At 36.9% G+C, this 17049-nt stretch overlaps 1 protein-coding gene across 10 annotated transcripts in view; it reads right to left on the bottom strand.

Moving 5' to 3' along the window:
* The window catches only part of syt1a (synaptotagmin Ia), a 223931-nt gene that overhangs the window by 21728 nt on the left and 185154 nt on the right, over positions 1-17049 (bottom strand). For 8 of the 10 annotated variants that reach the window (XM_058773085.1, XM_058773081.1, XM_058773080.1 and 5 more), the window contains 2 exons: positions 5868-6040; positions 2097-2222 (listed from right to left, as the gene is read on the bottom strand). In XM_058773085.1, coding sequence (XP_058629068.1) covers positions 2097-2222; positions 5868-6040 — 299 coding nt within the window. The other 2 variants (XM_058773088.1, XM_058773089.1) reach the window with 2 other exon arrangements.

The following is a 17049-nucleotide window of genomic DNA, read 5'->3' on the forward strand; positions in this document are numbered from 1 at the left end:
ATTGACAAATTACGCAATGTATCTGTCAGTGGCATCGCTGTCAGTCTCACTGGAAGTTTGTGATACACAAGCCGACGGCATCTTTAAGTTTAAATGAGAAGTCTTTTGTAAGTAGCTCCTAGCTGTGAGTTAGATTGAATAGTTGTGGACGACAGTAGCAGTTTGAGTCAGGGTGGATTTGTCTCTGGTTGTTTTGGACATAGATGGGGGGTGAAGGACTATCTGATCCTGATGAGACGTTGGCCATAATAACCTTCAATCGCTCTGCAGGCTACACAGTTTGAAGAATCAGACTGATGCAGGACATGCTGGAGGAAGATTCAGCCGTATACCTTCACCTCAGTGGGTGCAGTGCTAACAATCTCTCATCTGAAGGCTTTGAGCTGTCATCTTAAATTACTGCTGCAATGGTTTTCAGAGAAAACTGTTTTCTTAGAGGGGTTTGTTATTCGGCATAAACAGCGAGGGGTTTCTGTCCTTAAAATACCTAGGATGCGTTAGAAAACAGGCCACGATTGCAATGATTCACCTCAGTGAACGTGTATGGATTCGCAGTTCAATCCACACCTCTTTTTCTATCCTCATTAATAATATCGCCCTTATCTGCACCCTGTCTCTCTGTCTCCCCGAGGAGCCGCCCTGGATTCTGAGATATTGTGTCTTGTGGCTGCCATGTTTTGTACTTTTCTATTTTTACCCTCTGGGTTTGTTTAAAGGTAATCTGGACCTTTCCAACCCTGCTGAGCAAGCCAGAGTTTAGTTGAGCTCCCTGGAACCTTTCCCCTTTGGAAAGGGCAAGAGTTGCAGAAAAATCTCCCAGACCTCTGAGCCTCCCTGAAGCGATATTCAGCTTGATTTAAAGCCAGACGGGAAAGAAGCATGTAGATTTCCTGCCAGCACGAAGGGTGGAGATACATGTATGTCTATGAGAGCGAGTGGGTCTATGGGTTGAATCTGGGTTAGGCTGATGTGGATTTCTTTGCATCTCCTTCTGTCATTTGCACATGCTATCTGCAATATATTAGCTTTCCACAGACGTTAATAGTGCTGTGTTAAAATATGATACAGCGCAATTTTAGCACTTTAGCTGTAAAACTGGGTGGCAGGTAGTTAGTGAATATGACTAGGTTTTTATGCAAAAAACGTGCACAAATGGCACAATTGTTTAGTGAATTTACTCTTTTGTGTTCATGCTATATTTTATCTGCACATTCTTATACCTCCAATGAAGACTTCAGTAAACTTAACTAGCTATTTGAAATATTTTTGTTACACGGCAAAAGAATAGAACAAATGCAGTATCTTGAACATCTCATTCTTGTTCTTAAAACTCTGTTATGCCATAATTTGAAAGCATTACCAGTCATTTGCAGTCATTTTGTCATCTCACTACACATACATTACCGGCATACAATGAAAAGGCTCCTGTGGTGGCAGTGCTTATAAAAGCTGTAATTAGTGTGCGTGTGATGCGGATAATCTGGCTTTTTCAGGTTTGTGGCTTTTTTTCTGCTCGGTCTCGGTGTGAGACTATGCACAGATTCAATTATCTGTCACCCAGGATCTGACAAAAGGAAGCACATCCATTCTGGAAGTCACAAGCTCAACCGCTTGTAAGAGGCGGCCAATGAATTTCGGCTTAGCTTCAGAATTGAAGACAAGCCAGCACCCTCATTCAGTCAGCGTGGAAGAAAGCCAGTTGAAACTCGAATCTAACTACTGTGATGTGCCCTTGACATTCACAGCATTTGGTGAGTTTACAGGATGATGGGCATTATTTTCCATTTGCTAAGTCTGAATTCTTCTGGCTTTCATAGATAGCACTTAATAATAGAGCACATCAATAAAAATGACTCTGAAAAGCGATTCATGTTGTCAAAGTGTACTCTATCTTCACATTTTCAGTATGTATTTTTTTAAACACAGTTTACAGTGAGCATTCAATTACGTAAGAGTGACATGCTGAATAACTTTAGAGAAATGGGCGTTATTTGAGCGGAGCTGGTTACAATTTGACGGACAAACACGCTGTACTTACGAAGAAGACCTCACTAAACACCACACACAGTGACGGTGATTCGGAGACAGCTCCTTACCGTATTCTCTGTGAAATTGTAATCCAAGGAGTACTGTAATTTGCCAAGTTTCTCTTCTTCCTTAGGCTCCACCTCTTTCTCTGTATCCGTCAGCCCTGTTTCTGCATCATCCTCATCCTTCAAGGCCTGAAGGAGACACCCACTAACAGTCAGTCCTGTTGGCCCAACGCCGGCGCTGCCCGATTGCCCTCGCCAGAGCGCCGGGCCCGCCCTGGACCAGCCTGCTCTTCAACCGCACCTCTATTAGGGGGGGAGCAAGCACTAAAACACCACAGCGATTAAGACCATGACATGCTCAGTGATGCACTAGACTTGGGCTGTGAACCCCCTTCTCTCCTACGGTCTGCTATTGTGAAAAGTTGTGAAAAGAGTTGCAAGAGGATGAACTGAATGAGTGCAAGCAATCTAGGTTGGTGGGAAGGACAAGGCTAGGGCTGGGTGGTATGATAACATATAGACTGTGCATATGGTACTGTATCTACCTATTTTACAAATGCTTTGAACTTGGCTACAATCAGTGGTGTATATTATATTATATTATATTATACAACATATTTTAGCCCACCCCACATTAGATTATGAAAAGCTGTTTCTGCACAGTTTAACGTATAAATCTTCCTAATAATTAACGTATAATGCTTTCAAAATTGGTCATAAATAAATAAACAAATACATACTGTACATATGTGAAACAGCAACAACAAACATGTCATGTTATATGTACCGGTACCGTGATATAAAGTTACTTGTACAATTGTTGGTTATACCGCCCAACCCTAGACAAGATGAGCAGACAGATGTTCTTAAGAAATACATCGTACAATACATTGTCCTTTATGTTATTTCAGGCAGAACAATCTCTGGCATCAACAAATCAGTGGGGAAATGTTGTGAATGGTGTGGCATTAGCTCCCTAGCTAGCCTTAGTTTAAGACCAGTGTTAAGGGGATGTCGAGGGAGGTTTGTTGTCGCTGGAAAGCATGCGATTGTCGAGGCAAACTCAGCTCTCAGTTCATTCACTGTGAAATAGTTGCCTTCCGAAAGGGCAGTCTTGCTCATCAGTAAAGCATGCAGGGCATTCACGTTCTCAAGAAGAGTGCTCGTATAGTGACCCTCATTCTCTGTGACGTGATCTTCCACACACAGTGGCCTTGTCATGACCCTTAGTTATTGGTGATAACCACCACTCTCATGGAAGCCGTAAGCATCATGCCAGCAGAAGGTGTTGGTGGGAGGGATCATAATGTGTACAGGGCCTCTCTTATTAGTTGTTGGGTTACAAGAGTGAAAGCAAAAGGCTGAACAAAATGGATTTCTTGACTGTCTTGTCCTCTTATGAGGACCAGACTATTTTCACAAACACTTGTGAAGCTCTTTGGGGTGCTTGTTAAGCCTTGTGGTGTATTTAAAGGTATAGTTCACCCAGAAATAATTTATTCGCCCTCATGTTGTTGTTGTTCCAAACCGGTATAGACTTTATTTTCCCAGCAGAACGCAAAATTAGATGTTTAGCCGGATATGTGAGCTGCTCTTTTCCATATAATGAAAACGGATAGGAATTTCAGGCTTGTAAGCCCAAAAGCTGAACACCATAATAGTGGTCCATACGGCACTATAGTTCAATAGCACTGTGATGAAATATGAAGCCATTAATCACTTAAAACCATGCTTTTAAATCTTGCTTAACAGATGTAGTCAACATTAACTTTCAATGTGTGGAAAAGAGCAGCGTGGACATTCTGCTAAACTTCTCCATTTATGTTCCAAGAAGAGTCACACAGCTTTTGAACAACATGAGGGTGAGTAAATTAAGACTTTTCTTTTTTGGCTGAACTATTCCTATAAATGAGTCTTTTTGGAAGTGTAAAATGATTCAAAGTAGTTGGTAACACCTATTAGTATGCAGCTGCGAGTGTCCTTTATTGATACCCTTTCCATCTGACTGGAAAAGATGATGTTTCAAAAACATGCCAGCCAATTAAATATCAGTCTGGTCATCGTGTCTGAAAATTGCTTCTTGAACAAATTTGTCCTGCTAATGAGGTGGGTGCTGTTCTCCTCCAGGACATTTTTCAATTTTAAGTTCTAGTGGACCAGATGAGTACTGCTAATTTGGCCAAGGGCAGTCAAACAAGCCGAACGTATCACTAGTAGTTAAGCAGTCCGTACTTTGACAGCCTCCTTTTTTACTGGAGAAATTAGCATTGTCTGTTTTCTACTTCAAATGACATGGAGAAATCAATGTGGTTCAACCTTGCTAAAGCGTACCCAAATGCATTTTCTCTCTTCATATATATGTGTATATGAAGACTTACACACATATATATTGTAGATATACATGTACTGTATGCATAGTTACATATATTTTACTCTACTAGAGTAAACCTGTTGTCAAGAGGCTATTAAAAGTCATTGCAGCAGGCTATAGAAGATCCAACAGCAATTGGGAACCTACCGCCAGTGGCAATCCCGCAAAGTCATCAGACAAAACATAGATAAGGAGGACATGGAAGGAAGAGACACAAATTAAAACAACCACACACAAAGGTGACCACATGAGTATGGGCACACCAGGAGAAATGACTGCTGAGAAGCTCAAAGCTCCTTCTGCTGACAAAGGTGTATGTTGTGCAGGACATTGTACTCTGGCATATCTCTCTGATTGTTGTGTATCATTCTTAATGTCTGTGCTAATTTTCTAAATAAGAGTGACGGTTCAGCAATCTCTCATATTTAGCCAATTAGCACATGTATTACAATCTATATATGGGTGTTTCCCTGCTAAAACATCAGGTTAAATTAGCCCAAGTTGTTATGTTGGCTTTAGCTGGTTTAGCTGGTCTCCTAACCTGGCCAAGATGGTCTTCATCTGGTATTCCAGTGACCTAAAACTATTAATAAGACCAGCCTAAAAAGTGTCCAGTTGGGAGAGTAGTTAACCACCTTAGCCTGGTTTGTTTTATTCAGAAGAGTTGTGTTGGAAAATATTGATTATATGGATTTCAATGGCTGTAGCCATTTCTTATTTCTAATTCTGAAAATACTAATACACAATGTTGGTGGGTAAACATCATATAGCAGCTATTGTATATCTGTTCGGATTTGGTTTGATGCTGATAAACTGTGACATTCTAGAAATGCACATTGGGGTTTTTTTAGAGTGCTGTTAATTATCTGTGTCTGTTCCTCTTCACTGTGCTTTGTGCTCGAAAATCAATGTCTCTAATTTGGGATCTGAGTGGTCTTGGCATGGTCTCAAAGCCAGTGTCCTTACACCGCGAATTAAGCTGACTTTGTCAATTATTCTGTTAGAAGTGTACTATTGCGAGCATGTTAATGCAATTAGCATGCTAACTAGGGTTAAAGTGCCAGTGTTCCATATAATTTGTGAGTGTGTTGGAAAAAGCGAGCTGCATTAATGTTCTTTCTCCTATTGTTTTCATTATTTACTGTCATTTCTCTGGGTTGATACCACTTCATAACACAGTTAACCATATGCAGCACTACAAAGTGAATTAAGCTAAATGCAAGAAAAACAGAAAAACTCAATACTTTAATGAACCGTTAACATGCCCAGGTTTGCAGTCCTGCAATTAAAGTCAGCTGTGAAACAACATCATCAACAGATGACTCCATCTAGAGTTATCTTATGAACATACTTAATTGGCACCGTGCATTAATACAATAATACTTGAGAATATAAATATTTCATGCAACTTCTGATGACTAAAGAACAAGGCCAATCCAACAGCAGTAACAAAATGTTTTTACCTCGGTTTTGATACCGTCCTTGACGTCCTTCATGTTGATGGCATTCTTGCCCTTGTCTTTGCCCTTTTTCTTGTTCTTCTTCTTGAATATCCACTTTTTGCAGATGCAGAAGCAGCAGGAAACAACTAGTACAACAGCAACAAACGCAATGGCGACGATGGCCCATGATGGCACTGTGCAGACAAAAACAAACAAGAAAACTCAATGCACTTATATGCTACATTTGTAAATCATGCACTACATTAGTGGTTGTATATATTTCCAAGGCAGATATATCGGCTGATATTTGACATTTTTCAAATATTGGCATCGGCTGATAAGATTTTCCTGTTTGGCCGATGTGCTCGAGGCAGAAATTTTTACTGTAAGTCTTTGATTTTAAGTCTTGCAAATTTAAGATATAAGTCTGTCTAATAATCAGATAGAATGTTAAACAAAGGAATTAAAAGGTATACAAAAAGTATTATAATGATTGCTTTTATATTCTTAGTATAATGTTTGCCTTTCTATTACTTTCTCGTTTACCATCAGCATTCAGCAAATACGCATTTATATAATTTAAATAAATCTTCGAATGTCTAATAAAGATTTAATTTCACAAACCTTGCAGACTTAATCAGATCCAGCTGTGAGATCTTATAAAGTGTAAAAATTTGTAGCCTGCATGATCGTGTGTTCTCTGCGTGATGGTCAGTCCGTGCAAATTGAATGCTGCACTTTATCCATTTGTCCACTGTCATGTTCATGTCATTTTCACTATGTGCTGTACAGAAAATGAGTGTTACCTTGACATTATTTGAAAAAATAAAAAAAACATTATTGCCAATGCACACAAACTTCTCAGATTACTGAGAACCCTGTTGGTTACAGTGTTTATTTCTTTTTTATTTATATATATTTTTAAATATTTCTTTATTTGTGAAAAATACTGTAATAGGATTACAGAATCAAGTAGTTGTCATCTAAAGTATAAGTATGTTTATTTTACACATTTATCATTTTCAAATTATTTCAAATTTCTTTAATATTAATTAGAATAAATCAAAATGATACATTTTAGCCATCGGTCACCCTGCTCTCTAAGATATCGGCATCAGCATTGGCTGTCAAAAATAAAATAAAATAAAAAAACACAAAAAAAAAACTATATCGGTGCTATGTGATAGGTTTTTGAGACAAACAGACCAAATTTTAATTTGCTATAAAAATCTGCCTTTAAAACATTACTGTCGCTGGAAAAGAGCAGTCTGAACATTTTGTTAAGTTCCTCCTTTTTGGTTTCACAGAACCAAGAAAAGTAGTCTAGGATTATAAAGACAGAGTAATTAAAACTGCAAAATTTTAATCTTGAGATAACTATTAATTTATTAAACTTTCTACATTCAAGCCAATAAAAGTGGTATTCAAACAGCTGTTAGCAAGATTGCTGCCAAACAAGCTTTCATGATTTCAAATAGCCATGTTCTTTACGGTTCAATATCTTCCCAAAGCAATGAGAAGTGAAAATAACGAAAAGTTTCAGTCGGTTGGTTGACACACTTTGATCAATTTCCGGAGACCTTCATGTCTGCTGGTCGCACGGGATTAACGATCTTCACTCAGAGAGATGTTGCAATGCTCTAGTGAGAGTAATCGGCCAATTTAGTTGAAAACCGGAGCTGTTGGCATTCACAACTTGCTATTTGATCACTCTTGGAAGACAATTTGGGCTTGACATTGTTAAAGCAATCACGCTCAGCGCCGGATTTGTTCGATTGTCAAGGACAGTGTGGAACTACATAAATGGAATGAAAATACTCCAAAAAGTATGTCGTTTAATGAGGTTTGAACTTAACAAACAAGAATTTATGAACACTGACCAAATTGCTTAGCCTCCAGAAACTTGTTTAAAAATATTGTGAGCAATTTACATCCGTGCAGCAAAGTATTGGACTTTGTGTTAGAATAACTGAAAATAGCATTTCTTCTTCTGGTCATGACTTTATAAATACAGCTCCAAACTCCAGCGAGCGCTGTCAGGGGAGGACAATCGAGCTCCTCAGCTTTTCGACAAGATTAACAGCCTCCTGCCAAGAGAAAGAGCGACGCCTCTATACAGCAGGACTAAAACTGCATGCGTCAACAGAGCACGAGCACCAGATACGAAAATGTCAGTTTCCGAGACGCGAGAGAAGCTTCCTCCCCGAACCAACATTTGCTGGGAATAATTGGTAGACAGATGTGGTGGAAGAATTCTGCATTCAGAGACTCATACAGTAATTACGGCTTTTGCGCACAACACAACAAACACCTGGCAACCGAATGGCAACTTTCAGGGAAGCAGATTTCTCCAGAAAAGAAGCCGATTTTTCCACTCCAGATTTGAATGTGCTTGATTTGCTCTGGGACAATGCAGAGTCAAGGACTGTATAAATAATGTCAGGCTCCAGTGCACGAAAGACTCTGCATTTGGGAAACAAGCAAGCACTGAAACATGTTATGGTGCATCTCACAAAAAACTTGCCAAGGTCATATTTCACCTGAAAATTGGAAGAAACAAAAAAGCAATTTTGCTAGAATTTTAATTAAATGTAATCTTTCTTACCCATTCTCATTGAAATTTGGGAGTTAAATGTACATAACTGTCTTTAAAATAATGTCACAATGAAATCACAAGGGGATAACTTGACTAAAATGTAATTAAATTTAATTTAAATTTAAAACTTAATTTTAAAAATAAATACATTTTTATTTAATTTATTTAAAAAAAAAAGAATCTAACTAAACATATTATTAATATAATTTATTTTATATATATTTTTTTTCTTCTTTCTTTGAAATTCCAGTAAAATGTGATCTGGACACATATTTGGTGAAATTTATTTAAAAAGACATTTAGAACATATCCATATATCCTGACAGCCTATTTCCCTAAACATCCTCAATTTGAAAAATCTTTTGTTTCTCTTATCATGGTGTGGTGTCTTTATATTTGAATTGGCAGTAGAGAAAAATTAAAATAAATGCTAGCATCTTTGTCTCCCAGGAGGGTTAGACTTGCTACCACAGAACACATTACCCACAGCAAGGTCCAAAGGGAGAGCGAAAGGGGAAGATAAAGAGTGAGAGAGAAAGAGAGAAAGAAAAATCAATTGGCTGTTGACAAAATCGATAAGCACTCTCTTCTGAGGAAAAACAGTGAGTGATAGTCTAAAGTAACTTTGGGATCATCAGCCCACGGCCTCAACTTGGCTGTGGGGTAATGGAGGTGACAATACTCCACTTTTTTCCTTTGTTTTTTCCTTCTTAGCACACCCTTCACTAGACTACATCCATTTATATAAATAAAATATAATAATAAATAAATACAATAATCAAATGGTTTTAGCTTATGCACAGACATACAGTATGTTCCCAGATGGTTCATTCAAAATTAAGAGAAATTAACAGGGATCCCTAGTGTGTTTCTCTTAAATGCTTAGGAAATGTATTACAAATACAAAACATTTGCAATTTTTAAATCCTGTTTACACCAGATTATCCAAGAAAATGGTTTGTGAATAGCATTTCCTGGTGACATTAAAATTTGATTGGTTGAATAGCTGAGTAAATGTGTTTTGCTCATTTGGCATAACATTTTAGCATGGTATTAGACATGAAAATAAAATAAAAATGGATATGACAAAAAAAAAGCAAACAAACAAAAAACCCTCTCAACAGGCTTTCAAAAAGCTTTTTCCAAAGCCCTGTCATTTCAACTCTTTTCAAACAGAGGAGAATCTGTCAGCCATCTTAAAGGCCACTCTTATTGGTCAGTTGCCCTGAGTCTTCTTTGAAAGCTTGCAGCTTAGACTATAATTGCTACTGAAGCTTGTCTAGCATCAGACCCCTGATTCATACCTGTTAAAACCTGCTCCCTGGCCCTCACTTTTTTCTCCACCACTGGCCTGAATATCAGCCCGCTGGGGGAATAAAGAGCCCCTTTCATCTCTATGCCTCCTCTAAAGCAAACCCTGCCACATGGGACTCAAACTGCACAAAGCATTGAGCCGTCCTGGGCTTAGACCAGCAAGTGCTCCATCAGTTTTCCTGGAGTACTATCATTATTAGACGTGCCTTGACAGCTGTGTCATGCAAGATTATATTGCTAGGTTTCAATCAAAGTTGTACTTTGAAATGTGCAACTGAACGCCATGTGAAATCGGACCTCAAGCATGGGAAATTTGTCAGTCCACAAGTCAGATTTTTTGCTGAGATGAGTGAGTATAATGTTGCATGACCATGGTGACATTGTGATATAGTGAATTAATGATACACTTTCACTTTTAAGCTAATTAAAATTCATCAAACACGTCCAAAAAAAAAAAGTTAGAAAAGTTTAATTTAAAGTTGAAAGTTGATGTTAAAAATTCAGTTTGAAATTCTCATTTGTAGTTGAACAGAATGAAGCATAATGGATGTCTGATTACAAATTCTGGTCACACTTTATTTTAAGGTGCAATTCTCGCCATTAACAAAACATTAACTTTGACTTCTGCCTCAATAAACTCCTAATTTGCTGCTTATTAATAGTTAGTAAGGTAGTTGTTAAGGTTAGGTATTGTTAGGGATGTAGAATATGGTCATGCAGAATATGTGCTTTATAAGTACTAATAAACAGCCAATATGTTAATAATAGGAATGCTAATAAGCAACTAGTTAATAGTGAGAATTGGTCCCTATACTAAAGTGTTACCGAAATTCTAAGACGAATGTCCTGTTAGCTCTGTAAATACGACAATATTAAAGTGCCCCTATTATGGGTAATGAAAGGTTCATATTTTGGTTTTGGGAGGTCAAAAAACACTTTCATTGTCTTATAATATGCATTTATTTTTACCTTATTTGCTTAACGACAAACAATTCGCTCAATGATTCATTTTTCCTCCTTTGCGTGACGCTAATCTGGGGTGATTGGTCCGACTGGTGATTGGTCGATTTCATTTTAATTTCATCCTGCCTGTAATGCCTGATAAAGCAGCATTTGTGAGTGCAGTGCTGCTTTGTGTACAGCCGTTACCGGGGAAACCAACGCGAAAAATGACTGATGGTTTTATGTGACAAACACGCAGAGCTGTAAATGTGAATATATATCCCACGGGGGAATCCCCGCCACACATAGAGTGCAATTCTGTGGGAAACACTGTTGCTGTAGCAGTCTTAAGTAAAATGATGGGGACACAACACATGGTTGGGGCTATACTGCTGTAAAATTTATTTTATCCATTGATTCTTCACAGCCTCGTCCTTTGGCAGTAAAAAAAATACAAAACATATTTACCCTCATAGTGCAGAGCACAGCGTCTTCTCGACATGATGCTATCCACAGGAATCCGCTATGGTGTTTATATATTATATAATGTAACTGAAGCTATACACCATAAAATTAAACATGTCTAACATGTAACTGGAAATTTTGATTCTCTAGAAACAGATACTGTCATAATGAGACCGATTAAAAACCTCTTGGGTCCAAGGGGTATGGGGTTCTGTGACGAGCCAGAATCTCGCACGACAACGGCGAGCTCATATTAAAGGTCTATTAAGGTCGATGATGAGAACCATTTAGTGCTACAGTGGACACTGAGCAATTCTGACACTTTTATAATGAAAGCTTATGAAAAAAAAATGTTTAATACAACAAGCGCAGCTTGAGTCTGAGTAAATTGACTACTATGAGTACATTAGCTGTATTTTTAATCACACAGTCAGCGGTAGCAATTAGATTACTTTTATCATGGTAGAGAGAAAAAAATACTTCTCATATCAAGCTTAGTTGTTTAGAAGTGAAATTGCATTGTGCACTAATAGATGCAAATAAGTCTAATGTTGCACCGTCCAAAGCAATAAAGCAGAGTGCTTATCTTCTTCATCGAGCAAACGTCTTATTCTGAAAGACACTTTTGTGTTTCTTAATTAAAAGAACCCGAGACCCAGAAAGCAATAGAAACATTTTCTAATTAACTCAATTGTGTAAGTGCCTATTGTCCTTTGGGATTGCAGAGCAAGCATGTGCTCTTCAACTTCAAGCAGCTATCTCTCATTCCGCCATGCACATGCACATGCACACACAAACTCTCAACAGGGAGCACAAAATGAGGTTTTGTAGCTGGACCGTGTGACTGCACAGCCAATCAGAGAGGAACATTATTCAAATCCAGCACCGCTGTGGTGCACAATTCAAAGCCAAATACAGCTTAGAACAATGACACGACTGGAGGTGGATGCCAAAGAAAGTCTGCCATCTCGCTACTGCTTTCAAGGACGTGAGAGTCCTTCTGGCTCGACCCCATCCAATCGAGTGTGTGAATAAGATCTTGAGCGCACTCATTCGCTCTCCACCTTTTCCGTGACAAAAGAATACAGCATCAGACTTATCAGACTGGGCTCACACAAAAATCTTACCAAGCTGCTTTAGGAAGCCATGCCAGGGAATCGAGACAATAATGACTCTGAGATTGGCATCTTACATTTACAAAAGAATCTTATCATTTGCTTGCAGTGCAGGACTGCAATAGTTTGGGTACCACATTTTTATAACTATGACTCATGAAAACATCATAAATATGCATGTACTTTATTGCATGTACATGATTATACTTTATTCTGTAAATGACAGAATTCTCACTATGAGTTTACTCATTCAAAACTTTTAATGAACACAGTTATTTCAAATTTTGCTGAAGTACCTAATCTGCAACGAGGGATATTAAGATTTTTAAATATGCAAATTAATTTTCACAACACCCACATAAGAAAAATTACTTATGCAAAGCAACAGGGTGAATCTCACGAAACCTGTCAAGAACATTTCCATTTCATATTTCAACTGAAAGAAAAAATGAAAACGGACAAAAAATGGACGCCTATTTAATTATTATTATTATTTTTTTTTTTTGCACTGTGCCATCATCTTCATGAAAATTAAGCACCTTTCCCTCAAACCCAATTCACATTTCTCATTGCAATTCAAAAATGTTTACTATATTATCACAGTTCTCATTATCGCTATATTATTTATATGGTGAAGTATTTATACACCATGTTTTTGCCTAGCCTTTAATTTAATCAGATTAAAAAAAAATAAAATAAATAAATAAATACATAAATATCAGTGACATATTTGAAAGAAAATGTTCTTATTATAAAATTATTAATTAAAAAAAAATTTAAAGGTCCACAAAAAGCTTAATTTTCTTTATGTAAAATATAATTTCTACATATATTATTATATTTTTACTTTATCCTTTTTTTTTTTTTTTCACATTTTCATTACATTAATGCTTGAAGCAATAAAAATATTATATTAATAAATAGTCAATTTACAGTAAGAGTAAACTGGTCATCAGCAGTAATGGCACCATGCTGGGATTCTCTTTGGGCAGCACGGGGCTCATTATCCTAATGTTTTTCTGATCAGAATGTAATGTGAGCGTCTCTGACCAGCGAGGTTGTGTTGCCTGCTAACGCAAAGCTAACAGTAACATGATCTATCCCCAGGCGGCATGCCGCAGGGCCGAGTTACCCACTCTCACACTTGTTAACACGTCAAAACAAGATGAGAAACTCAATGTCTTAACAGGCGTGATCTGATTGAGAGTGCGCCGTGATTGTGAGCGCTAGTGAGCGCACGGGCCAAGCGGGGGAAAATGATCCATCGGTGTAATACACCACACACTGGCAACCCAAAACTAATGTGTTTTGACAGCACGCTGTTGGTCAATTAACCCTGGTACTAGAGCATGTTATACAGCACGAGAGAAAGACAACCCTGTTGCACTTCCAAAGATACTCTCTGCGTTAAGGAAAATTACTTGGAAGTGATTTATCATGCCATGTGGTTATGCTACAGTCCAGCAGATGGGCGGTAATTTCAATATCCATTTAGTAAAGTTTCAGGGGCGAAGGAACAATCTGAAAGCAGAGCCTGGCTCATGCATTTTAATTGTGATGTAATATTCACCTAGTATTCGAGACTGAGATTCTAAAATGTAGTGGCTGCTAGAAGTTTCTCTTTAATTACAGACTGCAATTTATTATTATTATTATTTTGCTTATTGGAAGAGTTGGCAGAGACTTTTTTCTTTGCAAAATGAAGTCCAAAAATGGTGGAGACAAACCGAAAATTTTCTAAAAGCAGGGGAAAATGTTTGAAAACCTGAATATTGTTTTAAAGAGAAACTTTTTGTAAAATTGAACCCAGGCATATCATATCGCTTAATGTCCTTCCCAAACAAACCACGAGACTGATATAAGAAATTATTTGAAGGGGGAAAAGAAAGACAAGTGTGATACCAGTTCACGTGATATTGCGAGCAGATTAATATCCACCCTCTCATATCCTCTGTCAACAGCATTCAGATCAGATTATATCTTTTGTTATTACAGACGGTGCTGTTGTTTGGTCTGTGATGTATGAAGCGCTCGGATGGTGAGTGACACCAATGATGAGACTCTGACTGAAAACTGATAATATCATTGATTATGGTGCTGAAAATATCAGGGACGACAGCTATGAGGGACAACAAACATACCAAAACCCTCATTTGTCCGTTCTCATCTGTTGACTGCTAATTGGATGTCTGTCATCCCATTTGTCGAGGTAATGTGTTTTGTGAGATGGGCAACAAATAAATGAAAGAAAAAAAATTCAATACATACAGTATTTCAGTAGCAAGATAGTAGCTCAGCTCTTGAATAATAACAAACTAACTAACAAATCATTTTGTAACTTTGCTGGGTTTTGTCACTTTATTGTACATCAAGTTGTACACTACCATTCAAAAGTTTGTGAAGCTTCAATTATTTGATTAAAAATATAGTAATATAGGAAATATTATAACAGTATATATATATATATATATATATATACACACACACACACACACACACATATATATATATATATATATATATATAAATACATAAATAACTAATACATAGATAACTGTTTTCTATTTGACATATAGTCCTTCAGAAATCATTCTAATATACTGATTTGCTGCTCAAGAAACATTTCTTATTATTAGTGTTGGATTATTAATGTCAGGATTATACTTTGATGAATAGAAAGTTCAAAAGAACTGCATTTATTTGAAATATAAATCTTTTGTAATATTACGAATGTTCTTAATGTCTTGTAGCTTTATATATTATAATTTTGAAGCAGCTTCTACACTGCAGGGAAAATGTGTCTTTTCTCATATGTTTGTTTACTACTGTAATGCAGTTTTAACTTGTTTTAAATGAGATTATCTCTTTCTCCAAACGACTTTATAATGCGAAGCAGGCAGACGGAGAGGGCTGGGGTTTTATTTTTGTTTGTTTGCATAATTCAATTTCAAGGGAGCAGGGTTGACAGGCCTGGTAACCTTCAGACGTCCTCTGGGGCGGTCTTGGGGGCAGCAGGGGAAGGGGAAGAGAGGGAGATAGGATTAGGTCAAAGGTCATCAGAATGGGAAAGCTAGCTGTTCCATCTGTCAGGCTTTTGGCTGATGATGTGGTTGGCACTCTGCTCCAGTTCGCCTCCTGTTGCTGACTATGACTGAAGCTTTCTACGCACTGGCAAACAACACAAACCTGCTAAACAACTGATACACATCACACTTCACAAACATACATGGAGGACTCACAACTTGTCATGTCCTGGCATTTCTGTAGCTGGACTAATGGAACATGACAACAGAGCAGCCAAGGTCATCAATTCCCAGGAAATACACTTATAAAATGTATACATCTGAAGTAATAGCAAAATGAATAAATGCTATGTAAATGTTATGATGTAGCGATTTAACTCTTGACATACTGTATGCTCAGTTTCATAATGCACTGCTATGAATTGAGGGAAATGTTTATTTCAAAAATAACTTTTTCATTTAGTACAAAAACACATCTAGGGATGTATGACATTATCGGACCGATATCGGAATTGGCCGATAATGGCTTTAAATGTAAATCGGCATCGACCCGATGTGAAAAATTATCCCGATATGTCTTGCCGATAAGATGAATAACTCACATGTGCTCAGGGTATGCTAGCAATTAGATCACCATCAGCAGTGTAGTCATTCCTGAAGCAAACCTTTGCCTGAATGATGATTAGATTCCTATGAGCGAATTATGAGCTCTAAAAGATTTTCAGAACTCTTTGCTTTAGACCATCTACAAATGTTGGTAACACTTTACAATAAGGTGTCATTTGTTAACATTAGTTAATGTATTAACTAACATTAACAAACAAAGGACAATGCATTTATTACACTATTTATTAATATTTGTTAATGTTAGTTAATGAAAATACAGTTGTTCATTGTTTATTCATGTTAGTTCACAGTGCATTAACTAATGTTAACAAACACAACTTGTGATTTTAATAATGCATTAGTAAATACTGAAATGAACATTAATTAAGATTAATAAATGCTGTAGAAGTATTGTTCATTCTTAGTTCATGTTTACTAATGTTGTTAACTAATGTTAACTAATGAACCTTATTGTAAAGTGCTACCCAAATGTTAAATGTACAATGTACAAATGCTTCAATGTACTGTCATTATAAAATAACTTCATTATTGTTTATTTAATTCTAACAAATATGTTCTTGCTAAAATTATTTGTTTATAATTTCTGAACAGGAGAGACTTGTTCCGCACAGGAGAGTGTTGTTTCCAAACAATTGGAAATATAGGCTATTGGTATTGGCTATTGACCAAAATTAGTTGAAAAATATCAGCAAAAATCCAATATTGTGCATCCCTATACACATCTTTAAAAAGTAACTAGAAAACGGTTTCATTGAATTAAAAACTTTCATCCAATATTTACTGCATTTTGTGCCAGTTAGAGATTATTGCATACTAAAGTTATTGCTATAATGAGGACAAAATAAAGAGAAATGTTGATTTTTTTAAAATATCAATGTGTCATTTAGTAGAGACAAAATGTTGGGTCAGGTGACCATGAGACCTGACTTGGGGTCCTTTCACGATCTCTACTTTCTTATCAAAAATAAAGACAAAATATATAAATGATTTATATAAATATAAATATTTGATGTGAGTTATTGAAACGATTTTCTAGTTATTTTTAAAGATAGAAAAGTAACTACAGAAAATAGTTTAATTTAATTAAAATTAGCTTTTGCCCAATATTTGTGGGTGCTATA

The sequence above is a fragment of the Onychostoma macrolepis genome, chromosome 04 (genome assembly GCF_012432095.1).
Source record: "Onychostoma macrolepis isolate SWU-2019 chromosome 04, ASM1243209v1, whole genome shotgun sequence".
Lineage (NCBI taxonomy): Eukaryota > Metazoa > Chordata > Actinopteri > Cypriniformes > Cyprinidae > Onychostoma > Onychostoma macrolepis.